Below are 26,430 nucleotides of genomic sequence, written 5' to 3' on the forward strand. Positions count from 1 at the left end.
CGGGCGGGCGCGGCCGGGGGCCGGGCAGGGCCCTGTTCGGAGGGCAGCGCCTGGCTCTTTGCGGCCTGCGGGGCTCGCTGCTTCTGCCCGGCGCTGCTTCCTCCGCCTGCCCGCGGCCTCCGCGCGGAGCCGGGGCCGGCAAAAAGCAGTTGAGGGCGTTAGCGTGGGTCCTTCCCTCAGGCGAAAGGATTTTGTGCAGTTCGAAAGCATGGGGGCTTGCTTCAAAGGCTGTGAGAGCCTTGAATCTAGCAGTGGCCTTAGGTGTGGTTTCGCCTAATTTCTGTCAATTCTTACTGCTCCCAGGTGTTCAAACGCTTCGTCGAGATCGGCAGAGTTGCCTTCATTTCCTTCGGGCCGCATGCTGGCAAGCTGGTGGCCATTGTGGATGTTATTGACCAAAATAGGGTAAGCTAAGGGCGCTGTACCTTTGTTTTCTTTCCATCTTAGCAGAAGCTTGTGCAGTAAGACTGAGTGTATCGGTTTTAAAGGAAATTTTCTGTGAATAGATTTTTCGAGGAAATAAGCAATTGGTAAAAAGTTGGGATTTTTAGCAGCTGTTGTTGTATTTGAAGCTTTCAGTAGCAAGCTTTCTTTGCTGGCAAGTGATATATTCTCCTCTCTGCTGTGTTTCCTTGGAGTAGAAGTGGACAAGTGATGTCAGTTGGGGTCTAAAACTTCGGAATGGAATGGCACTAATGTATGTTTAAAGAAAATGTTTGGGCTAGGGGACTCTTTTCACTTAATGTTCCTGAAAAAGCTCAAAAAAAAAAAAAAAAAAGGTCATAGAATCACAGAATGGTTTCGGTTGGAAGGGACCTTAAAGATCATCTAGTTCCAACCCCCCTGCCATGGACAGGAACACCTTCTGCAAGAAAAAAATGAAGTATGTCATCTTAGTTCTCCGTGCTTTTTTTAAAGTTAAGTTTGTTTTTTTCCAAAGACAGGCCTTCAAAACTCTTTCTGTCAAGCTTGGGTTGTGTACACAAGACTTAACAATCTCGGGTTTTGTCTGCATAACATTCATTTCAATCTTGGAGCATTGTTGTCAAGATACTGTTCATACATTAATAAGAAGCTGCTGTCTAAATCAAGTATGATGGGAAAACTGCTAAACCCCCCCCCATTTGTTTTCCTTTTTCAGGCACTAGTTGATGGCCCCTGCAGTGGTGTCAGAAGGCAGGCTATGCCCTTCAAGTGCATGCAGCTGACTGATTTTGTACTCAAGTTCCCACACAGGTGAGTTGTTGGCATTTTTTTTGACCTGTGTAAAAAACGTGCTGTCACTTGATGACTGAATTATGTGATCTGATGCTTCCTAAATCTGGAAAGTTCATACGACATTAAGTCAATGGATTAACATGTGTGCACGGTAAAAAATTTGGCAGATGGTGTTATCGTAGTTGAATACACGTAAGTTTTCGTTACCGATATTGGCTGATAACTGCTGTTTAGGAGCAAGAGAAATAGCACACTGGGCTAGGCAACTTGCAGATAGTTGTGGGGTGAATGATGTGGGGGGGAAGCAGTTGGAGTAAATACTGTGCAGCTTTGCTTTTGCGGCTGCTTAGATCACCTTCAGACATTAAATATGTTCCCTGCCTACAGAATTACACTGAAATTGCAGGAGGCTGAACTCACTCTGTTCTCTTTAGCTTAGTTACTATATGATATTCTGTAATTTAGGAATAAAATTTGCTGTCTTTCTGATTCTGAAGCAGTGCTAGCAATAGTGCATGAGTATGCCTCTTGGAGTCGCTCATCTGTCAGTCCTAGCAAAGCATTTACACAACAAAGTGTTAATTAGGCCACAGAGATGTATGTGGCATTGACTTAAAGTAAGTGTCTGAAGTAATGTAGAAAGGTGATCTTCCCTTGTGGGCCAGCATCAGAGAGAACCTTTTATTATAAAGACTGTGAATATAGTTTTGTGACTATTCTAATGCAGTGCTCGTCAGAAGTGTGTGCGACTTGCCTGGGAAAAGGAAAATATAAATGAAAAATGGGCAGCAACAAGATGGGCAAAGAAGATTGAAGCCCGAGAAAAGGTACAGTTTTTCACTAGATGAGTAATAAACATTGTACTGCTTCTGCTTATTAAAATTAGGTGCAGGCTAACCATGTGTTTTCAATTGCAGGCTAAGATTAAAGATAGACAAGGCATAGATTTTTAAAAGTTGCTACCTATCAGCTTCAACTTCTTGTATTTTAACAGTAAATGTGGTTTTGTTCAGTCATTTCTATAACCACCTTTTTTCCTGCACCGTCACTTCCCAGCAAAGGCCTTAAATAGGGAACTGGTTCTAGATGTGCAGCTAAACCTAATTTGGAGATGATCAGTTACTAGTGGAATGCTTTGTAACACTGAGTTTTACTGCTTGGATATGTATCAGAGCCTCATGACTGCTTCTTTTCAAACAGAAAGCCAAAATGACTGACTTTGATCGCTACAAGGTTATGAAAGCAAAGAAAATGGTGAGTGTATGATTGTCACTTCTTTACAGGATTGATGCTTGTAGCTTTCACTTTAGAGTCACATACAGATGTTAGTAGCTTTTTATAGATGGCTTGGGTTATGGACCAACACAAAGTATGTGAATGCCTTGAATTTTTCGTGCTGCTTTGGCCACGGCTTCAGTATTTGATCAAACTTGAACCCACATGATCTGTGTGTCAGTCCTCAAAGTTATAGCTGAGGAAGGAATTACCTGCTGATGAAATCAGATATTCTTGATGGGCTGCTGTCAGTATTTCATTCTATAACGAAAGTCATTACGCATGAAGTATTGGGGTGCCCAAGTTACCAGCCAGAATGATGTTGTCCACTTGGTAGATCAGAACAGTTTTAGGTGGAATTTGGCATTTTAAATGTAATACGTGGTAAATCTTTTGATTATATAATATAAACATAATTGGTTAGCAAAGGGTGGTTATCAAAAAGGGCAGAATCTGAAAGCTTAGAATTTAAATTAAGGCATAGTATTTGAGCTGTTGCTATTTTCATTCTGAGGAATAGTAAATATTTTCCTCTTTTACAGAGAAACAGGATTATCAAGCACGAAATGAAGAAGCTCCAGAAGATGTCTTCTAAAAAAGGCAAGAAGCCAGAGAAGTCAGAGAAGGCGCTGAAGTCAGAAAAGGCACCAAAGTCCGAGAAGGCGCCGAAGGCACAGAAGGCGCAGAAATAAAATGAACTTCTAGTTATGTATGACTTTGTGTCCTTGTTCTGATTCTTTAAAATTAACAAATGGTTAAATATTTGATTTAAATTGTAATCTTAAGTTCATTTTTGCTTCTGACCAAGAATTGTTGTCTGTCTCATTTATTAATGTCCAAGTATTGGGTTTTAGTGTTTCCCAGGAACATACAGAAACGTTTTTATCACATTCTGTGAAGTTGACCATACAGACTATGCTCAGTACTCTATACCCAATACCAATCTAAAAAAAACTTCCACCATTCTTTAAGTAGTGACCTGGAATACTTACATATTTCAGAAGTCTAACACCACCGTTGTCCTGTAAAGCGCAGTTACAATGATTAGTGACGTGTTAACAAGATGGAAATTGGTGACTTGTGTTTAAGTTGCTTGCTTTTCAGAATGTTTAAAGTTAAGAGTTCATGTCATAGACCTGAGCCTAATTACAGTTTCTTAAATGGTGCAGTGTATAATTCCTGCTGTTTAATCAAAACTATTAAGTAAAAGGGGGCATGACCTAAAAATTAGGCAATCCATCTGAAACGCTGAAGTGCTTAATTTAGTCTTTGCACTATACAATAATGTTTACATATCTCAATGTCCATCTTTTCCTGTGTTTTCTCCTGTGTAGTTTGTTGGCAGGGGATACATTTTCTTCATATTGAATGAAGAAATTGTGGAAGTCTGACATCTCTGGTAATTGAAAAGAAAATTATTTTTACAGTCAAATATACAATGAGGGAGAATATATATTTTAAAAAATGAAGGTTGTAAGACCTTTAAATATATTGTCAAATATACTGATAAGCATGTGCTTTTACAAATGTGTGTTTTTAAGTAGTTAGGTGGGTAGTGTTGCTTATTTCAGCCAGAATCAGGCATCTGTATGTTCAAACACTTAAAACTACACGATGTTGTGTTGAGCTATTTATATGCCCTTGGAAATTGAGTTCAAGCACATGGTTGATAGAAATGGATGTAACAGCTAAGTTAAAAACCCAGAAATTATGCAAATGGGGATTAAAACCCCTGTTCAAGCATCTAGAGATCTTGATTTTAAATTGGATTTTGAAGTGATTAAATCCACCTACTCTGAGACTAACTTGAATGTAACTCGAAAGGTATATCAACCTGGAGGTCCTTTAAGGTGAAAGAGTTGTTCTTTAGGGTTGTTTGGGGTTTTTTATGTACTACTATTAAGCTCAGTTATATAAGACACGGGGAAAAAATGGTAAAAGTGCCTGTAGAGAAGACAGATGTGCCTTCAATCATAATGAGCTCACAAATGCTTTTTCTACATTATTTGCTTGTTTTCAAAGGTACTTGCTTCCAGAGAATAACTTTGGCTATGACTCCAGCAATTTATCCAGTGGTTTTGTTGCTGCCAGTAGCACTCAACAGCTACTGAGTGTGCTGTAACCTGCCAAGCTGCCTAGCAGCTGTCATCTTCCTGAACAGGAACCGTATAACGGTGCAAAACATGCCTAGAGGGAGGGCTGCTTCTGTGGGCTGCTTGTGTCTGCCCTAGCACTGCACCTTGGAAAGGGATGTGCAGGGGAAGGAGGGCATCAAAGATTAAGGTGCTATTCGGGAGAGAGAGCATTATGTGCCTTGAGAAGAAAACTTGGTTCTGTAATGCCATGGCTGCCATCGAGTGCTTCTGTGAAAGTACCATTTTTTTACAGTTTGGAGGAAAGGGGAGAAGAAAGTACCCGTCTTTGGTAGCTGCACTGTGTCTTTCTGACAGCATGTTCCATGTGAGCAGCATCTGGTGCTCTTGTTACAAATCACAAAACTTCTCGGAAACCTTCTGCACCTCGTTGGTAGTCCACTTTTCAATCCATGAGTGTTGTGCAATCTGTGCTGGTGTGTCCTTTTTTTAAAGCTATGGGGACACAGAAAACTACAGAAGTACAGTTTTGTTTCTGAAGGTTACCACACGATGGCAACGTTAGCTCTTTGCAAGGTTGTTCCTATGGCTTACCCAAACCCGGCAACTGTGCTGCCTTTCCATGCAAGGAACAGTGCCAAAGGGGTTGGCACAAACATTTGAGAGCAATGGACATGCTTATCCAATTCTTTATTTTGCCTTTATAGTTGACTAAGATGTACTTTCCTGGACTAAAGATATACTTCTTTAATATACTTTGTGGAGCTGAGTGTAAAAAAAATAGGATCTGTTGTTTAAAAAAAGCTTAAAGTGAAGTCCCAGTGTTTATTTTCTCATCTTATTTCACGCAGAGCATGCGGGGGCTTGCTGGGGGCAGAGGGGGGAATGTACCCTCTCCCAGTTTACTCCCGAGCTCAGCAGATAATTGCTATACTTCCTAAATTGATACCAATAGTTGGCAAACCCAGTCCTAATCTCTGTGCTGCGAAGTCTGGGAGACATGAGCAATTCTAGGAGTAAGATCGGACCCTTTAGTATAATCTGTAGTTAAAAGGTGTAAAATCTGCTGTTAGTGTGAACCAGCTGCAGTTCTGGGCTGAGTGATTTGCTGGCGATGCATATTTCTTCTTCAGAAAAATCTGTATTTAAGTGCTTTTGGTTCTTGACTAAACATGTCTGTTGCTGTGTTTGGCATCTGAATGTGTTTCAATTTTTTTTTTTTTTGAGATGTAATAGACCTGAAAGAGGAATCTCTAGATTTACTGATCTTCCTGGTTTTCAAATACTAGTATTCAGACTGTCCTTCAGTCGAGCTTTGCTTGGTGACCTTGACATTTTCAACTCATTTGGTCTTGTAGTTACCTACGTGTTAATAGTAGATAATACTGTCTGTTCTGAACTACTTCTGTGCCACTGATGCTGACCATGGACTTGTAGCAAATCTGGTCTGGTTTACAGCTGGATTCCCTCTATTTATTTTGTCTTACTTCACTTGTAGTGCTCCTTAAAAGTTTCCAACCCGTATGTTTCTCTTTTCTCCCTGCCCATGTTGATAAGGTGTCTCTGAAAACTCCACGTGCCTGCCTTTCATCGAGATGAAAAGGTGCTGATTTCTATTCACAGCATTATTGGTATATGAGTAAGTACAGCTTACAAGCAAGAAGTGGTAAGTGGAGCAAATTACAGGGATGACTGTGTGGTTTGGGCTCTACTAATTTCAGGTCTTCAGGTTTTGATTCTTCCTTTGTGTAATTTCTGGGTTTTTTTGGTTTGTTGTTTGTTTTTTTTTTTAATTTGGAAATAGTTTTCAATGTTGTTTTGAGCTTGAAGTTGCATATACTATTGTCACACTCAGGTACTTTTGAGTTTATACTGGGATTTGCTTCTCTGAAGCAGAAAGATCTGCTTCTACCTGTTTAGGCACTGTATCCCTAGTTGTGCTGAAGTACTGCAGTCCTTGTCCCTGTCTTGACAGAGGCAGTGGCCCTGTGGTTGCTGGTGATGTACCTACACCCTCTCTTTTTCCCTGAACTCATAACAGGCTTCATTCTTGGATGCAGTGCAACCTCCAGTTCATGGTGTCCTTAGGTGGGAATTTGGCCAGCCTTCGCTTTGTGCAGCTGACCCCTGTGTCATACTCTTGTTTTAAATAAATGAAGAGTTGGTCATTTTTTCCTCACCTCACTTTCAGCGATCCTAAGCCAGTCTGAGCGGTCTCCAGGTCAGTCTTTGTAGCAAACTCTCCCTCCTCCCCCAAAAGCTTTCAGACCACTACGTGCATCTAAATTGGAGAAGCCTTCCACCTGCCGTCAGCTCTTTGTGCTGATCACCCACCTAAAAATTATGCCATTGCCATCAGCACAGAGCCACTTCCTCCTTCATAAGATGCATTGACCTAGTTCTTATTACAGAGGAAGTACTTTTTAACGTTTCCCCAGTGGTCTCCTGGTATGAGGGTATTTTTGGGGATATTTTGTTCTGTAACTGTTTGGGAGCATCGCTCCTTGCATATTGTGAGGAGAGGTCCTGACCTGCTCATCACGGCCCGCAGCAGAGCTGAGCTCTTCCCTCGCATCCGCTTTGGGCTGCTTGTGGGGCGTGGGCAGTGTTTTGGGGCACTGTGCTGCTGCTGAAGGTTTATATGGCAGGATCTCATCAGGAAGCTCTGCTTTGATGAAAATGATAGATGCTTTGAAAAAGTAATAGTGTTCATATTTAAATAGCATGAAAGAATATTATCTTTGAGATCAGCTGGAGCTTTACCTAAGGAGACACAGTGGGAGGGCACAACATCTGAATATTTTTCACGATAACTCAGCAGCCAAGACTTTTTAGAGCCACTGTTTGAACCTCACATTTACAAAAGCCATCAAACAAAAGAATGGCCCATTGCTAGCTGTGTTATTGCAGTCAGGTGCCATATAGAGGTGATCTAAAGAAAGGATGGGAAATAGGCTCATGGGCTTTTGCCTTCTTCCTTCTCTTCTTCCCCGGAGCCCCTGAATAACTTTAAAGGGTTTGGTTGTTTTTTTTTTCTGGTTGTTTATCGTTTATTTTTACTGCTTGTCTCATTCATATTGCACGTGTGAGTCTTAGCTCATCCTGGAAGTCTCTGTGGATAATGGAAAAAAATCAGAGCGTTTATAGCATAATGAAGTAAATTGAGTCTGACTAGCTGTAAGTGGCATTGTTTTTGCTCTGGTTGCTTGAAGCATTTTGCAAGGTCCAGGGGGAGGCTGGCAAGCTGCTCCTGTTGGCGACACATGCAGGTCCTCATCCCAGATGTGAGCAGGCTTCCTCAACTCCCAGCCACCTGAACGTGACCTTGGGAGGAAAGGTGTTCATGCAGTGGATATATGCCTGGCCTTTGCTAGCAGTGCCACAGTTCTGCTTGAGTGGGAGGCAGCTGTCAGGGCACAAGGGATAGAAACCAGGAGATGTGAGGGTTGATGTGCTTCTCCAACCTGTAGCTTCACAAGAAGTGGGGCACGGTCCCTGCCATGGCACAGCGGTGTGGTCCTGGCGCTCCCTTCGCTCTCCTGGTCCTCCCTGCTCACCGGGCGGTTTCGGGTTGCTCTTCAGAAGGCAAAGGCATGCATGAATTGGTTGATAGGTAGGAATGACCGCTTGGTTGTGGCTGCACTAACCTTTCTCACTGGCACTGAACCGCACTAGGCTTTGCCGGCAGCCCCATTGGGAGCATAAGCCGTGCTCTGCTGGGTCAGACCAATGGTCCGTCTAACCCCAGCCTGGGTCTCTGACACTGCTGATGGGAGATGCTGTGTAGGGACAGGATGCGAGTTTAGTCCCTCCTCTTGCCATTCCCCAGCATCTATAACAGCAGGATTAGGGGTGCTAGAGGATACACCCCTGCCTATTCCTCTTGGTATCTCTTTTAGATCTACTGTCCGTGAACTTGTTTAATCTTTTGAGTCTGCTTACACTACCTCCCTTCACTGCTGCTGTGTAGAAAACTGCTCTGTTTAGTGTTTTAAACCAGTCTCCTACTATGAGGACTACCCAGTGCTTAAGACAGGAGCTACTATTCAGCCCCATGACACTGTGTGACATCCTTATCAGCTGCAAGCTTGGAGGTGAAGGGGAGAAACTTATTTCACAGAGGAGTCCATGGAAAGGAGGTGAGTTACGATGAGTCCTCATTCAGAATGCCATGACTCGGTATTTGAAGGACCACCAGAGTCGCAATTAAATGTCAGCGTAGGCAATTGTGTCATAGGACAATTATTCCAGTAGGAGACTTAAAAGCATCTACATGCTGCATGGTGCAAAATGCTTTCTAGCATCCTATAGCAAATTTGAGATTGTGGGCAGAAGAAAGTCCCGATGCCATGCCACAGGATGAGAGTGCCCAGGGTCACAGGCACTGCCAACAGCCCTGGGTCGCTGCTCAGGCAGGAAATCTGGTGTTCTTATGGTCCTTGGAAGGGTACCTGCAGCTTGGAGCAAGGTAGCCCCTGACAATCTGACCTTTCTTTCTGACCATTCTACTCAAAGCCTGTGAGGAGCTTGGCTCCAGGGCTATTGCTTTGTATCATGAGGAGATGATACAAAGCAATCCCTAGGGGCATGGACAGGACAAATGCTCCAAGCCTTCAAGATTCTCCCTCCTCTCCTCCACTGTTCCACAGGGGTGTGATAGAGGTTCCCAGAACTTAATTCCTCTGATTATTAGAAACTTTCTAATTGTCAATCTGAATTTATTCATTACCAATTTATAACCAGGAGGCTCCACTTCTTGCTTCTGTCACTGCAGGGCTGTCAGGAAAGATTCATGAGCCCCCATGTTGGTCAGGCCCTATTTTCAGCAGCCACAATTCAAAGCTTTCAGATTAAATACTGCCTGATTAATATATATGTTAATACATATGTTTTCTCCCATCCTACTGTCATGGTGACAGAGGACTTTCCCTAATGCAAAGGTATATAAACAGTCAATACAGTGTCTTTGTGGACCCAACTCAAGCATATGCCAATAACTCCTTTCAGGAAACGAAACAGATTGCTTCTGTCTTGTTTTCTCTCTTTTTTGGGGGGGAAAATGTTCTGTGCATCAGCTTGTGTTCATTTTTTCCTTGTTTCTGTCTAGTCCCACAGATTAAAGCTGAAGGTTTGCTGAGATGCTCTGAGGGAAATGAAGTCGTATTCAAGCTCGATGCCCCCGAGGCTCGGGACACCAGTGCATCCACAGTGAATCTGGGAGAGCAGGCTCTGTCTGCAGCGACTGGCCTGTTCCCATGCAGAGGTAGGAAGCGAGTTTTCTGTCTCTGGAAAGGTCTTGGAGAGAGCCGCAGTAACGCTCTGCGGGGATCCAGGGCACACAGCACCCATGCAAACCACACCAGCCGCGCACTATGTGAGTCACGGGCAGCACCACTCTGCGCTCCCGCCTGGCACCATCCGCGCTCCCTTTCAGCCTCCCGAAAAGTTGCCTGACCGCAGTTGTTTTAAGCCACACACAGAGCTGTGGATGGTGCAGGAAAACCCATGTTCACCCTGGCCCTGCCTGCGAGGTGCGAGAGCAGGCAGGGAGGAGCTGGGCTGTCTAAGCTGGCTGCAGAGCCCCACTGCGGCCCCTCGCCTCTCCCAAAGCACCTCCCGAGTAAGACGAGCTCAGACAACTCCCGCTCAAGAGGCCAAGGGAGGGACCCAGCTAGCTCCCTGAACCACCAACACTAGTTTTTAGCCCCTCTAAGCCCAAATAATCTGAGCAGTAATTTTGCATATGTTGAGGATTTTTTTTCTGTGATGCTATGCACAGTTCCCAGTGGAGTTTTCCCAGGCTTGCCTGTGGCTTTTCCTAGCCACATTCTATGAATGTGGTAGCATGGCTGGATGGTTAAACAAAGTCTTTGTCAAGAAGGAGCAAAGAGTGTAACGATCACCAGCTAACATGGCTTCATGGTTGGACAAACCCGTTACCCTCCTGAGGAGACCATGGCATCTGTGCTGGCAGGGCACATTTGGGTGTCTCCAAGGCAACGGGGGCAGCACCATATGCCATTTTGATTTTGAGAAGTGTATCATTTAGAGGGACTGCTTTACACATTAGATGAGAAACTGTCTCAACAACAGATCTCAAAATGAGACATCGGTGCTAAAGCTTTTTTATGCTGGGGGGTGGGATTGTTCTTCATCCAACATCCAGTATTTTTAACCAATGATCAAGTTAAGGATACACAGACACACACACGCATTTATTTGCTTGCAAAGTTTGCAGATGGTGCAGGATTAGGGGAATAGTAAGTAATAAAGAGAGATCTGAATCCCTTGATTTACATGGTCATGGTCCAAGAAAAGGGTGTTTCTGATCCATCCCAGTGCTGGGGTTTGTATCTAGAAGGGAGAAAGAGTGGAAGAAAAAATTGGACTTTTATTGAGACATTGGGGGTCTCTGCCTCAGGAAGGACGGACTCTGAAAAGGACAGAGGTGTCTAGGATGAGATACAGGTAGAAACTCAGTGTCGAAGTTCAAGCCGCTATAGCAGCTGCTGGGAGTGAGGGAACCCAGGGGGACGGGTGTCCTATGGGGCACCCAGGCTGTGCCGCCTCAGGGGGGTTCGCCCTCTCCTGTGGGCTTGGGTTGTCACGACATGGGTGGGCTCTCAGCGACTGTCTGCTCTCACACAAGACTGAAGTTCAGTTATTTCCAAAAGCTGGTGGAGGAGGGAGGCCGACAGACCCTCTGTGGTGTGGAGCGATCATAAAAGCTGCCTTTTCTTGGGGGAGCAGGCTAGGAAATGGTTGCTTGTCTAATAACCCAGTAAATCTCTTGGACACAGGACATGGGTGGTAAGAACTATTTCTGGCTGAAGATGGGAGAGCCTTAAAAATAGCCCTGAGAAATTAAAAAATTAAAAGAAAACCCTAACTCATTTGAATCATCACAGTTCATGTCCTGCAAAAACTGTTCCAGTCTGACAAGCGATCCAGAGTTTCCAGCGCTTATCTAAAATGTAAACTGGAGGAATGAGTAATCCCCTCTGAAGGACTTAATAACTCTTTGTCCCTTCCTCCATATATTCACATTTGAGTCATCATAGCAAGGAGGATACAATAGGTATTTGTGGGAGGCATAAAGCCCGCGCTCTCAGGGAACGTATGGTTCCTCTGCAGATGTTACTGTTTTCTCTGGCATCTTAAACACTGCTTATAAAGAATTTCTCTCCCTTTGGGCTGTGACCCCCAGCTTTTTGTCTTGAGTCAGACAAATGGAGACAAAAGCATCCTGGCAGCATTAATTTACTCTAATTATTGGATTGGGGGTGTGCAACTTCTTCAGCATATTTATGAAAATTCAGTGTGTTCCGTAAGTGACCTGGGTGGGCTTATTTCCATGTGAACAATGAAGAAAACCTGGGAGAGAAAAGTCTGTTCCCACACACAACGCATTGAACGAAATCACCCACATCCAGCATTTTGTCTACCTTAGGGACTTGGGGCTTGTCCCTCTTTAGGGACAGTGGCTGGGGAAGCAGGGCATGGGAATTCATCATGCTCTGAAACCAGATGCAAAACTCAATTTTGCAGCTCATCTGCTTCTCAATATCTTCTGGGTCCCAGCACCAGACTCAGAGCCACAGTGCTGAGTGGGAGCCCAGCTCTCTCCCCATTCGGCTTGATCCTTATAGCCTTAATTTCCCATCTTTTTCACAGCTGCTGCAAAGGAAGGCTGAAGTATCAGGGTCTCCTCTATAGCCTATTCCTTAGTAAAGCATTGAGGCCCATTACCAACAGATATAAGAGATAGTGGGGAAAAGAAGAGAAATGTGAAGGCTTTCTGAGCAGTTTGTTTGTAATCAGTGGTGGATAGGCAGTGATTTCTCTGGGTAGGGTTTGGTCTCAGAAATCCATTCAAGCTTATAATTATCTTGGCATATGTGGAAAGTCATATCTGTAGTCCCTCAAACCCATTAAAGCCTCACACTTTTCTAAAAGGGAGAAAAAAACCCTTCAACTTTACTTTCTCAGAGGTGGAATAGCTTTCTGTTCCTTGTCAGCTCTTGAAATCTGTCCCCTCTCCGCTGCCTGTCTTTAGCTGCCAAGGGAGAAAGAATGCAGGTCCACTGGGACAGAAAGGGAAAGAAAAAAATATTTCTGGGGAAAAAAAAGTAATGAGTCAACCTATTTCCATCCTTTTGCAACAGGTATTTCTCTGTGAGGACATGCAAGGGGAAAGGTGAGTCAATCTGTGAAACGGAGGCAGGATTATAGCAGAAGCTTTTGCTAATGTCTATAGTGGTGACATTTTGGGAAGCACAGAGGTCCCTGTGCTGCTGCAGGTATATCAGAGCCCATGGCCTTATTTGCTCTCCATCGGTTTCTTGGGCTCTGCCCCGCTACTAATTTTCCCTCAGGGAAAGGTCTCCGCTCTTCTACTTCAAAGTACTTGCTCATGGCTAAGCTGGATCTGCCCGGTGATACCAGCAAATTGAGAAAATGTCTGTACGGTCTAGCGTGAGCCTCAAGGGAGCCCCTCTTGCTGCTGCTCTGTGCCTTGCAACCGGGACTAAACAGCTTTTCCTCTTGCCTATGTGCAAGGCAAGAGGAAGCAGGCTCAGGAGGTCTTTGATATTAGAAATCGTGGGTCATATGACCTGAGACCCTAATATGAGACCTGACTGTTTCGGAGGCCTGTATTTTGCCTGTAAGCTGGGTGCAGTCCCACCTTCCTGCTCTGCTCTGTATCCTTTTGCTGCCTACACCATATGGGAGTTTCTTGGAGCAGGGACCATCCCTCGTCCTGCAGAGGTGGCATCAGTCTGAGCGAAGGACTGGCCTCAGCTAAAATCAGGGAAACCTCAGGGAAATCTGCGTGTGAATGAGCGATTGCGCTCTGTTTTGAGCTGTAAGCATGGCTGTGGGCATGTAGGCAAGGGTGGTTAGGGGCTAGAAAAGAAAAAAAGAGAGAGAAGAAAAGCAGTTTCCACTATTCAGGTAATTACTGATTTTCCAGAATGAAGTAGAAGGGATGCTACCGATGGGGGCCGGGGCTGCGCTGACGGGCTCAGGACTACCCAGCTGAGGTACAGCATAGGAATGGCCCTGTGGATTTGGGGGGGACTTCCTGGGCCTCCTCAGCAAATGGGTCCATAGCACACTTGGTTCTCAGGTCTCGCTGCATTTTTAATCTGATTTTTGCACTGTGAACATCATTAAAAAACTTCTGGAGGGGAAGGAGGGGAGCAGAAATCAAATCAAAATTTCAAAAATGATGAGATTGGAGCATTTGTTTTGAGGCTCAGTGGATTTAACATACTGGTTTGGCCACTGATCCCTTAAGTCTGCCTCCCACAGCAGCCATCCATGTCTGTTTCTGATGGCAAATTCCTCAAATGTCAGGCATGCATTTTAAATGGTTATTTGTACGGAGAGGCAATCCAGAGAGACCAGCTGGAGCACTTGGCCTGTCAGTCAAGGCTCGCAATGCCACTGCACCGACAAGAATCATTTTGACAGAAAATTGCATATAAATTGAATAATTTCAAAATTACGAAAGGGAGATGAAAGCAAATGCTTCCGAAATGAAGTGCCACCGGTGAGTCGTGATGTGCAGGGTTCAGCCTCGGGAGCCCTGCAGATCCCTCCTCCGGCACTCGGCTGCTGCCTGCCGGTCCATCTTTGTGCTGAGGCTGATACTAGGTTATTGCTAATTACCTAATGATGCTAATTATATTAGAAATATTAGGTTATTAGCTGCCCCAGGGGACTGACCTAAAGAAAAATGTTCTAACATGTCCAACGCTGCAGTGGCCAGGACAGCCGGGGGGTCAGTGAGCTCAGCGGCAGCAGTGGGGGGGCCCAGGACTTAGTTTCCATACCCCTTTCTCCCACCCAAGGGTGTCATAGAGGGGGGTGTGCTGAAGCCAAAATCACACTCACTGCTTTTGTGTGTAACCTTCAATCCACTTCTATTCCTAGCTATAGATTCGAGTAGCAATGAAAGGTGTTGGGAGACGTACCATATTAAAAATAAAATGCTCTCGATGAACCAAGGGGGTGTGAAGGAGCTGAGGTGCTGGGACTAGCAGAAACCTGTGCTGGGCAGAGCGTCGTGTTGCAGTCGTTGCTTATGCTGATCACATGAAACGTCACTGTAGGACCGTGCATGGTCGGTGAGCTAGAGCTGGGCTCGGGGACACAGGAGCTTCCTCCCGGGCTCTGCCGCTGCCCTCCCGTGCTACCTTGGTCAAGTCGCTTGGCCAACTTTCCCTAAGCCGCCTCCTCTTGTCTTTTTAGACTATCGTGTCTTCAGTGTCCTTCACAATAGTTTGTACTGCACCTTTGTGGGACTTTAAAAAATGCAAATATCATTAAAGAATAATGCTGATCAGCCCTGTTTGCTTTACAGTTTCCTGGCTGAGGTAGTTGCCCAGGTTGGAGGGCTGGAAACCCCCACGCCTGAGATGTAGCGTTTCCTCCTGTCCCCAAGCCGGGCTGTCGGGGGCTGGAGCTGGGACAGGGCTGGGGCAAGTGACGGCATCTCCTGGCACAGTGGGGGACTGGTGGATTTTGCTTGGCCATAGCCCGGGGCTGGAAGGGGGAAGTTATATGAAGGAAAAAACCCGCTTTGCAGACCGACAGCTGCCTGTATGCCCTGCTTGGCCATGGAGGGCTGGCGAAATGTGCTGCTTTCCAAAGCGATGCCTCCACCTCCTCTTCTCCCAGAGGCCTGAGGAAATGGCGTTTAGGATGCACCCTACACCCGCCTGCTGAGGGGGAGCTGCGTTGGCTGGGCGCTGCGGGGCTCGCTGTGCTGCAGACCTGCCACACGGTGCTGGTGGGTGTGAGGGTCTCCTTCCCCAGGTCACCCCTCTCCTGGCTGCCTGTGGGTACTGTGTGCCCTGGAAAAGCAGGCACCTGAACACCCTAAAAATGGTTTTAATGCGTTAATGCCTTTTAAGCGGGTAAGAAAACTTCTCCCAGGGCTGCATCTGCTCCAGGCACTGATGTGGTACAGCTCTTTGCTGGGCTGTTACTGAAGGGCAAAGCAAAGTTAATAAAAACCTGCACAGGGCATTTTCTTGGGTGCCTGTGAGCAGATCTGTAGTTCGCCTTCCCGGCTCTGGGGCCAACGTGGTCCCTGGGGCTCTGCCTGTCCCTCTGCTTGTCTGGCACTGGGGTCACTGGGCGCTTGGGAGGAGCACGTGTCCTCAGCCTCCTTTACCTGTGCCTCCTGGCTCAAATCGGTCCTCGGTATTAAAAAAAAAAAAAAAAGAAAGAAAAAAGCAGCAAGAAGGGCTTTTATTGTGAAAAAGAGACTCTTCAAATGCCTGTTCCCCCCTTCCCAGCCTCTCCACTCCCCTCCCCACAGGGAGGTGGGTCTGGGATGAGGCAGAGTTTGAAAACTCGCAGCTGGAGTTTGAAGGGTGTCCTCCTGCCGGGGGCGGGGGGAACCGGAGGCACCCACCGGTGTGTTGTGGCAGGGACCCGGCAGCCCCCGGCAATGCGGAGTCGGGCAGCAGGGATTGCGGAGAGTTTGGAGGGGCACCCCTGGGTGACAGCCTACGGCTGTGGTGGAGAGGAGGCAGGCTGATTGGTTGTTGGAGGACTTTTTTTTTTTAATCATTGCTTTTTTTTTTTTTTTTAATTTTGTATTTTGTGTGGGTTCCTGGTGTTGCATGGAAGCGGTGCAGGTGGCCGGTGCCCAGCTCAGGAGGTGACCGTGTGCCACAGGCGGTGAAGCACACGAGGAGGAGCGCATCAGCCGGTGCTGCGAGACATGGTAGGATTTAGGGGTTTCCTTGCTGAGCTGGTGGCGGGAAGTGATGCTGGGTCTGCTCAGGGACGCCAACCCCATGGGACGAGGTACAAGGCCGTGTCCCAGCTGTCTCCGTCCTGGGTGCAAGTCCAGCGGGACCCCTCAGAGGGTAAGGGCATGGTGAGGCAAGCAAGGCACGGACCTGCTCCAAAATGTGTCTGTCCTTAATGGTGGACAAAGCGGATTGTAAGGATGCCTGTATAGGCAGTGCCTGTGGCTGCTGTAGCTAAATGCACTGCTGTTGGCCAGGGAGGCAAAATCCACCTTTTTTAAGAGCCTGGGTCACATCGCTTCAGGCAGGTGACGAGCAAATAGGCAAAGGCAGCAAGGTGCAGAGCACGAAAAGCCCCTCCATGCTTTCTGTTTGGCCCTCAGAAAGCACAGTGCTTTCATCAACAAGTCACAAAACCAGCCAGTTTGGCAAGTGAAAATGCCCCCCCCCCCCGAAACAGCATGTTTCCCCGGTATTAGCAGATTCCCCTGCATCTGCGGCACGTTCCAAACCTCAGGGCGGTTTTTCATGTCATCTAGTTTTAGCACTCAAGTCTGAGACATCCCTTGGCAACTGGTTTCCAGACCCATCCAAGCAGGCACGAGTCAGCTGAGCTGGGACGGGGCCCCCACCACTCGCCGTCACCACCGTCCCACCGGGGGACAGCCGGGGCATCACGCAGTGGGGATTGCACCGGGGCAGGGGGCTCCATCTCTGCTCCTCCACCTCAGCCCTTGCAAAGCTCGCATTAGGCAGGGTTTGCAAATGTGTGTGGTGGATGAGCCAAGGAGGTGCCTGGTGCTGCTGCCAAAAACTGGTGCTTTGGTGTCACTTGTGTCACTGAAATGTTTTTCTGTCCTCGAGAGTATGGTGATGACTCAGAGCATCTCTGGGAGCAATGAGGCCGTGCCAGCCTTCACCAGAGTGTGTGTGTGTGTGTGTGTGTGTGTATGGGGGACACTGATGGTGTGCTTTATACTTTCCATCCTACGGTTTGCATAGGCTGTTTTGAGTTTCTTAATTAATGAACTTCAGCAGCAGGAAAAGTAGACAAGACTGAGGCTTGTGTCACCCATTTTGGGGTTGGAGATTACTCCTCCCTGCCAAAGAAAAAAGCAAGACAGCTCTCCCCGCACGAGCCTTTCATCTACAGTAACGCTTTCCTGTACGAGTCTTCACTGTGAAGCCTTTCAAGAGTATATAGCTTGTGCCAGGTACCTGGTGTGGTCTCCCCTCTGAGTGCGGGGTATTCAGTTTTTGCCAGGATTTTCATTTTGCCTTGGCAAGGGAAGGTCTGCTTCTGCAGTCCTTTCCCTTTGGTGAGCTCCCGTATTGATTGCTTTGATTTCACCCATAATCTGGGTTTGCTCTGGGCACCTGTAGGCAGGGCAGTGATGGTCATAAGGAATAAATTCAGTGACCACATACAGAAAGGCAGAGAGATCCCAGCTGTGAGCTTCACCATTAGTACGGAGTGCGTGCTTGCAGCTGGCTGCTTGTCGGATCCGGCCGCTGTGTGTGCCCGACCTGCCGGAGCAGTGAGTGCTGGGGGATGACTGCATTACAGAAACATCTTCTTTATTCTGGTTTCAAAATCTGCCAGTGAGTAAGTTCCAACTGCTCTGTTGTTTGCCTAGTATGAGGCAGTCTAAATAAGAGGGACTGATTAAACTTTATTAATCCTCTGGCAAAGATGCCAAATGCCATGATTACGCCGTCTGTTTCAAATGCTCAATAACTCCAGCCTGCCTGCAGCTATTTGCCTTGCCCTGAAGGAAGAGCCCCCTTTTTTGGGAGCTGGGCCGCAGTGGTGGTTGTACCGTATTTGCTCCGCTCGCTCACCCCGTGGGGTTCATTGGGAGAAGGAAAAGTGGGCTGGAGGGTGGCTGCCGGCAGGCTTTGCCCAGGACGGGGTCTGCGGGACACAGGTGGCACTCAGAGCCAAGCAGCAAGCAGCTTTTTTCCCCTTTTTTTCTCTTTAAGAAGTAATGGCTTAAACGGAGGAAAACGGGGTTACCTTTCTGTAACTGAGGCCAGGGCTTTTTTGAACAATTCTGTTTTGAAGAAAGCCCGCAGGGCTGAAAGGCCCTGCTGTCCTCCTCCTCCCTCCCCTTTGGAATCCCACGAATGCGCTTTCCTGCTCTCCAGGAACAGAAAAAACCTGACAGCCAGCTCGGGGAAACTCAACCGGCAGGCTTGGGCAACGTCCGCTGAAAAGCCGACGAGGGAATCCGGCGCTGCCCCTCGCCAGCACCCCGAAGTGGGTTTTGCAAGCCCCTGCCAGGCACTGAGCAAGCACTCCTGTTCCCTGGTGCTGGTCCACCGGTTAGAAATGAAAACTGAAAATAAGTAGATCAAAATCCTCCCCTCCCCAAAATATAGAAAAAAACATGACCCCAGTAAAATAAATAAAATGGGACTGAGTGCCAAAATCTGTAAGAGAGTTTTAGTAGCTTTTCAGGCACTCATCAGCAGGATTGGTAAATACATCAAGAGTGAGAAGGAAATAAAATTTGATTTTATTTTAGTGTATTCCTCCCCATATTAAATGCAGCCCAGAACATGTCGCAAAAAAGATGTGGCTTTCTAGCGCTTCTGCTCTTTGCTGCTGTTAAGCATAGAGGAGCCAAAGCAGTGCAGCCCCGCTAGGGATGCCAAGGCAAAGCTGGTGAGTGGCCCAGAGGTACAGCGAGAGAAGCTACTGGCTTGAGGGGGGTTGTGAGGAAAGGAATCTGTGGTGGCTCCCAGGTCCGACTCTTACTTCCCCGGGTTTGGGAATCCCACAGGCATCATCAGTGTGAGCCGCTGGCTGCAGCTGGAACTGAAGCGCTGAGGAGAAGGACTGTCAATTCCTGAATGCCGCGGGGAAAAAAGCATATTGCTTTTCACCAGAAGAAACCCAGGCGTTTTGAGGCAGTTTGCGTGTGGGACTCGAAGGGAAGGAGTCCAGCCCGAGGGCCAGAGGCTGCTGCCCTCCTCCAAAGCATCCCCAGCACAACCCCTCACAAACAAAGGCAAGCCTGTTCAAAATGAACGGGGGCACAAGGCACAGATGTTGCACAAAGGCGAGCCACATCTGTTTCTCCAGGGAAGGGGGCCCCTTCTTGCTGTTTCAGCAGGCAGATGGGAAAGCCGCTCTGAAAACCTCTGGCGCTGAGTGCAGCAGGCTGGCCGGGAAACTGGGACGAGGGGAGGGGGAAGAGGGAAACCTGGCCAGATCCTCCTGCACAGGAGCGGGGGGAGCGAGGGAGCAACGGCCGCCCAAAACCACTGCTCTCCCTCCTTGACGTCCCTGCCAGGATTTCTAGGTTGTGCTGCTCTCATGTAGGTGTGAGGGTTAGAGGAACGAGCAGACAGAGAGGAGGGAAGAGGAGGCGGACCTCCCTTGTCCCGTGATGCTAGCAGGACAGTTGTGCATTCAGGGCTGCTCAGATCCTCGCTGTCTCCTGTGAATTTGAGGTGCTGTTCCGGGTCTGCAGTGACCTGAATGGTTTGGGTGCAGGTTGGTATCACTTAACTTAAGGCTTTCAGTGGTGAAAAGTAGTGGAGATATTTGCACATGTAAATGACAGCAGACCTGTGTGTCTCGGTGACATGTCCTGAAAGGCAACCAGCAATCTCTTAGGAGATGTGTCTCCAAGAAATAGAAGATCCAGCTAAGTGCAAGAGTCTGCAGTAAAAGCCCTGACTCTGAACTTAAGCAGGAGAAGGATGAGGCATCTGAAAGGTTTTAGTTTGCTTACTTTAAGCAAAAGAAGTATGGCATCCTGGAGACTGTTTATTTTTGTGGTGCTTTGTGTTGACTTCTGGGATTAAACTGGAGGGGTCTTGAGCTGTGCTGTACATAGCGTCGGGATGAAAAGCGCCCTGTCCATCCCTCACAGAGCTGAATATTAACTTCCTGCAAACCAAAAGATTTACACAGCGGGAGTGAGGAGAGCTATGAATCTTTCCTTTTTCTCAGTGGAAACCACACAATTTAGGGGTAAGGACAGTGTCGTCACAGGACGAGCAAGTCCCCGCCGGTACCCTGCAGGGCTTTAGTCCATCCCAGGCGCAGGACGCGACGTGTGTCCTCTCCGGATCCCCCCAGGTGGTAGCCCTGCCCTTGACTGCATCAGCTGCACCCTGTAGTGCGGTGTCCTCCACCCAGGTGATGGCCATCCATCTGCTGCATGGTGTCCTCCGTCTCCTGTCCCAGGACGTCCGTAAAGATGCTGAACTGCACTTGCAGGCTGCTCCCGGGGGTTTTACGAGCCCGTGTTTCATCTGTACTTGTTTGGTCTGTAACTCAACTGGGACCAGCCAGTGCAATGGGAATGGCACTGTTACATACTGGTTAAGTGCTGGGATTTTTCTCGTTACACAGAGCAGTTTCCAGCACTGACTGAAGATTTTGTTCAAACGGTCTTTTGGATGACAGGGTGTGTGAGAAGAGCTAGGGCAGAGAAGCACTTCCAGCATGAGAGGCCTCCCAAAACCAGAAACAGTGGGTCTGGGTGGGGGGGATTGAGCAAGAAATGGGATGTCTTGTTCCTGAGAAGCAAAAACTCCAGGGGCTGATGCAGGGCCTGGAGTCAAAGACACACCAGGTTATTACTAGAGAGAGGATGTGGAGCTTGAGGGTTTCAAGCTTTTTATAGTTTGCTGTCCCAAGGCTGTAGCCATAACTGGGAAGAACTATGAAGGCAACATTATTTTAGAAGTTAAAGGAAGCATGTTGGCACCATCCCTTTAAAGTCAGTGCTCAGAGTGGACAGTATTAACACCTTTTCATCCCTTTATGCTGCTGCTGGAGAATTGTCCTATGCTAGTGCAAAGCACGCTTGTCTCGCAGTTGGACTATAAATTATCCCCTTGAGGCAGAAGCTTTGCAGACTGTCCAAGATTTAGCAAAATACACCATGTTTAAAGTTTTGTCCCGGGCAATTTAACTTGGTCATTTTCTGGTTTGGTTTTGGACACACTGGTGAGAAGGTTTGTGTGCCAGCTATGAGGACTTCGCTGACTCTGCAGGGAAGGCCCCAGCACCATGCGGCGATGTATCACGTTTCCATCTCCCAGGCTTCAGCCAACCCAGCGTTTGCTGTGACTCCCTTGCATACGGTTTGTGGGAGCACAGTCCCCCTTCCCACCTCCGCAGCGCCTGGCTTGAGCTTCCCAAGCCACTTGTGAGGAGCAGTGCATGGAAGCAGGTCTGCAGGGGCACCTTGAGCAGGCAGGCAATGCCTGCCTGCCGCATCCCTGCCCTGGCACCGAGCAGGGTGGCCTTCAGGGTGCCCACAGGGTGCCAAAATGCAGTGGGGTTGTGGTCCTCCCACCTTCAAAGGCATTTTGGTGGAAAAAACCTGCAACCCTGGCAGAAACAACCCCAAACACAAAGCCGGTGCAGGTCTGCTAGGAATTACGGCCACTTTGATGGATCATGAGGCTGCATGAAGGAACGTCCTTTCTTCGTGCCCCGTGGCAGCACAGGTGCAGGCGGGTGGTGGTGGGACCTGGTGCTGTAGCCGTGTGTGGGGGGAGCACAGTGGACCTGCCTCCCCGGGCAGCTGCTCTGAGCCAGGGCTGCCTTCAAGGCTGGCAGTCCACACTTAATAGCTGTCTTTAGTAAATTCCCACTCTGAGAGCCGTCTGTCTTCCCCGAACAGGATGATATAGGAAGGTACTTAAGCACCTGAATGATGGGTGACAGACGCTGCCCAGGATTTCCTTTTGCTCAGGCTTGCCCAGAGTCACTCTCGGGGTGGAGGGATTTTGTCTCCTTCCACATCCTCGGCATGGTTATGGGTCCCCAGCAGCAAGCTTAGCCCACGTGCCATGCCCTTAACAAGCCAAAAAACTCCTGGACAATGCCAAAAGGAAGAGGCTGTTGCCCTCCCAGATCTGGTTGATGTACCTGCTCTCAGCATCTCTCCCCGATGCACTGGGAGCTACCCCAAGCACCATGTGTCGGGGTCAAGGCTCTGGAGACGTTCCTGGGGGTGGGGGCCAGCCAGAGGAGGTTTCCCAGTTGCTTTTTAAGCAGTCTTTGTTAAAAGTGGTCACAGCAGGCTGCATCTCCTACTGCCCAGGCAGTTTTGTGGTTCATCAGGCGGGCAGCAAGCACAGTGCTGGGAGGGTAAGTACCGCTCTGTGTGTCGCACCCACCCTCTGCAAAATATAGCCCACATGGTGTGCATCCAGATAAATGCACATACCTGCTTTTAACCTGCTCACTTCTGGCCTTTGGCAAAGTCCTCTGAGCTCAGGAGCCTAGAGCAGGCAGGTGGCCAAGAGGGACATGGCCATGGCCGAGCCATCCTGGGTCCCTTGGGCACCTCTTTGGGATGGTGGGATTTACTGCTGGAGGGGTCTGGCAGTGCCGCTGCAGGGGCAGGGGCACTCTCGGGGATGCCAGAGGAAAGCAGGGATCAATCCCGCTTTTAAAGGCCACGTATTTCCATGGCATCTTTCTAGTTTTAAGGCTGTTTCTTACATTCTTGGGTAATGAAGTTTGGGGTTTGTTTTTCTTTTCTTTCAAGCTTGACAAAGCCAATTTGATGCGCTTTGAAAAGAAATTGAAAACAGGCTTCTCTGCTTCAAATTCTGCCAAGGTTCAAGTGTCCCGGGAATACAATGTCAAAGATAAAACCCTCCCAACCACACTTAGAAAGTTTTATCCCCAAGTGGCCAGGCTGCACAGGCTCTCCACCATGCCTTTGGGAGCCCAGGCTGTGCTGTATGTCCCTCTGATGATTGAGGATATATATTATTTACCTATTGGCATCCTGGAACAAGCAGTACCTCTCTTAAGCCTTTTTATGGGTTTTGCCTGTAGCTTGCCCGCTGGGAAATGGACCTAATTTCTAGCAAAGATGTGCTGTACTGTCAGTATGTCAGACTGGCAAAGCAGAGGTCTACGTATGGTTTGCATTTCAGGCTGAATCAAAGCCATAGCTTAAACTACAGCATTTTTTTACAGCATGGGCTCAGAGAAAGTCTTTTTGGAAAAGTATTTACCCTGGGCTTGTAAATACAGTATTATTTCTGCAGTGTTCTATCATCTAGATTATTATTAAATTTGCAATATCGACTGCCAGAAATAACACAGAGACTGTACTTGCACTTTTTTTTTTCATTGTTGATGTGGCAGGGAAACCCTGAATGGTACTGGGGAAGGCAGCCTGCAGTGGCCCTCACCCAGCTTCACAGCACAGGATTTCAAGCTCGGGGTGGGAAAGAAACGAAACTCTAGCTTGCGGTGCCCAAACCCGAGCTCGCTGACAGAGAAGACAAAGTGGGTTTGGACAATAATGATTCCTTAGCCACTTGGACTGTAAACTGACTTGACATTAAAAACCCAGCAATCATTGCCATCCATTTGGCATCCACAGCTCCCCAGCTGTGGATTAAAAAGGATTTTTCCTGCAGTATTTCCAAGGTTCTCCAAATGGCTCCCGCATACACACCTCCCCGCCCCCCGGATATTTGGATTTTTGGCAGCCAGGCTCTTTGCATGCCCAGGAATGGTGTAAGAGACCAATGGGTTATTATCGGCAGAAGAGGGTTATGAGGGGTTTTGGCAAGAGTGGGGTGGGCCATGTCTCTCTCCAGAAGGATGGGGGAGGCACTGGGAAAAGTTGCCCAAGGAAGCACAGATTGGGAAGGGAACTCAGCTGGGGGCAGATGGGAGTACTGAGATTTACAGTTAATCCTGTCCATCAGGATTAACTACATAGATGTCATTGCAGTTAATTCAGTGTACTTTAAGGCTGGACGGACAGATTGTGAAGCACTTACAGTGATGACTTGAAAGGAGTATGGATATCAGGATATCAGGATCTGGCCTTTTTATGCCACAGCGTTATTTTGCTATGGTTAAACTATGATTTAGACATTGCACCTCCCCTAAATTCTTGCTCGGGATGCCAGACCTGGGTTTTGGTGCTTGGGAATAAGGGTGTGTCTGCACTCTGCAGGTGTTGCTTGAAAACCAGGGCCTGAAGGTTTTGGGTAGCTAAGCTCGAGTGCCACCTGTGTTAGTTGGCGTTGGCTATGGTTCCACAGCAAATCATTATCCCATCCAAGTGGGAGAGAGCTGGGGAGGCATTGCAACCAGCCACTTGACAGAAGTCCTGCTTCCCGTTGGGGCTACCCAGGGGTATTCATGCTCATTGCCTGCCCAGAAAGGGGGCTAAGACAATAATTTAGCCATGTAGTATGATGCCTGGGACAGTTACTACCAAGCCTTGAGTAACCCTGCCCGTGATCTAGGACAGGACATCACTCTCTGAACAGTCTCACCCCGGACTAGCTCCTTTTCACTCTGGGGCTTTAAGGCAGAGCTAAAACAGTGGGTCCCCTGGCAGGTCCGAAAGCCACACACCGGACAGCCCCAGCTCCTGGCAGAGACCAGTGTAAGCCATGTGTGAGCAAAGAATTTGGTCCAGAGGATATATTTTGGTGCACTACATTGCATTGCTGGGAGCAAAATAATTAAATGAAAGCTATAAAGCTGAATCACTCCAAATGCATCATCACTAGCTCTTATAAGCTGCATTAAATCTACTTAGTCCTTTAGAGGGAGACCTCGTAGGAAAACCCCCACGGTTGCTGCCAGCGAGTTGGTGGCTTTGTGGCTCATCTTATCCACCTCGGCTGATGTAGTGTGTCTTTGGGACGGGTATAGCTCCTCACCCTGGGGCCATCTGAAGCAGCCTCCCTGCGGTGAGGGTATGAGACCTGATGGATTTTAGGATAGTGCTGGATCAGCTTATGAAAGGGCTCATGGGCTGGGGTCGCCTGGGGCAGCTCCTCTTGGGGCTGGAGCTGTGCTAGTGGTGGGTCCCTGCAGCCAGTGGGAGCCTGGGGTCCTAAAAGCTCCGTGGCTGGAAACACTTCTGCTCATCCAGCTGCCTTCTGGAAGTCATTCTGGCTGCTGGCTCTCACCCCGCCAGCTTTTTAGCTCTTTTTTTTTTCAAGCTTTTCCTCTTATAAACAATCTCTTATCCCTTCTTTGGCAATATATTGTCCTGCTGTGTCTGCCATGGATATACTTGTGCTTCCAAAATAAATAATTGCAAAAAAATGTATCCACTTGAACGTTGCCTTGACTTCCAACGTGGGTTCAAGCCACGTGGAAATGCCTGTTGTAAAGCAGAGAAACGGTGCCAAGGTGCCTTTTGCTGCTCCAGCCCCCCCCGAAGCGTGTTAGACCGCCCGAGCCTGGGTGAACGTGGCACGGGTGCAGCGTGGCCTGGGGATGGGGCGGGCTGGGGAGGATCTCCCAGCACTGCCCCATCGCTTCCCTCCGCCTCACCCCGAACAGGAGGCTGCTGTGCTCGGGGCAGAGCTGCACGCCTGGGATTGCTTTAGGCCAAAGGGGAGATACGAGCTTAGCAATGCACAGTATTTGCTCATAACTGCCTTTCCAGCCTATATAATTTTTATAAGGCTCTTCAGAGTAGAAAGTGTGACTAGAAGGGGGGAAAAAAACAGCTGTGTGTATGAAGATATATACACCAAAACTCGGTAGTACCCATCTAAAGACAGTTCCTTGGTGCTGGGAATCAGAACGTTTTAGGTTTCACATACAGCAGTTTGCATCCTTTTTAAATACAGGCTGCCACCGCTCCCGACTGGCACTTGGAGCTGCCTTGCTTTTGCCGGACGCAGCAGTGGGCAGAGCTCCAGAGGCCGTGCCTCGGCACGCATTGAGATGTCCTGCGAACGAGGGCGTGGGGAGCCGGGTTAGGGGTTCAGTGGGCAACCGGGATAGGAACCACTGAGGGTGCCCAGAGTAAGGTCTGAAGATCAAAACCTCTTAGGAACTGGAAAGCATTCGCAGCCAGCCAGGAATTTGCTCTGGTTTGGCCTCTTTTTTTTTTTTTCATTTCTTGAATCTTTAAAGCAAAATATTTGACCATGAAGAATTCATTGCCCATAAGGTGATCCTGTATATCAGCGCTGCAGACATGGCAATGCCTGTGGCGGGTCACGCCTTGCTCTGACTGCCTTCTGAAGGTCATTGTGCCTAATTTCTGGCAAAAAACATGCCGCCAGCCGTACCTCTCCCGCTACAGTGCCGCGGA

At 47.9% G+C, this 26,430-nt stretch overlaps 2 protein-coding genes across 2 annotated transcripts in view; both read left to right on the forward strand.

Annotated features, from left to right (window-relative positions):
- Positions 1-3,205, forward strand: part of RPL14 (ribosomal protein L14) — a 4,349-nt gene extending 1,144 nt beyond the window's left edge. The window contains exons 3-7 of the mRNA XM_010562422.1: positions 262-405; positions 1,142-1,236; positions 1,946-2,045; positions 2,419-2,472; positions 3,036-3,205. Of these exons, the coding sequence (XP_010560724.1) occupies positions 262-405; positions 1,142-1,236; positions 1,946-2,045; positions 2,419-2,472; positions 3,036-3,185 (543 nt within the window). The 3' untranslated portion in view covers positions 3,186-3,205. The remainder of the gene's footprint in view (positions 1-261; positions 406-1,141; positions 1,237-1,945; positions 2,046-2,418; positions 2,473-3,035) is intronic.
- Positions 3,206-16,326: 13,121 nt separating this feature from the next.
- The window catches only part of FAM198A (family with sequence similarity 198, member A), a 15,879-nt gene continuing 5,775 nt past the window's right edge, over positions 16,327-26,430 (forward strand). The window contains exons 1-2 of the mRNA XM_010562423.1: positions 16,327-16,474; positions 25,961-26,088. Coding sequence (XP_010560725.1) covers positions 16,327-16,474; positions 25,961-26,088 — 276 coding nt within the window. The remainder of the gene's footprint in view (positions 16,475-25,960; positions 26,089-26,430) is intronic.

This window comes from Haliaeetus leucocephalus, unplaced genomic scaffold, assembly GCF_000737465.1.
Source record: "Haliaeetus leucocephalus isolate CR32 unplaced genomic scaffold, Haliaeetus_leucocephalus-4.0 Scaffold159, whole genome shotgun sequence".
NCBI classification, from domain to species: Eukaryota; Metazoa; Chordata; class Aves; order Accipitriformes; family Accipitridae; genus Haliaeetus; species Haliaeetus leucocephalus.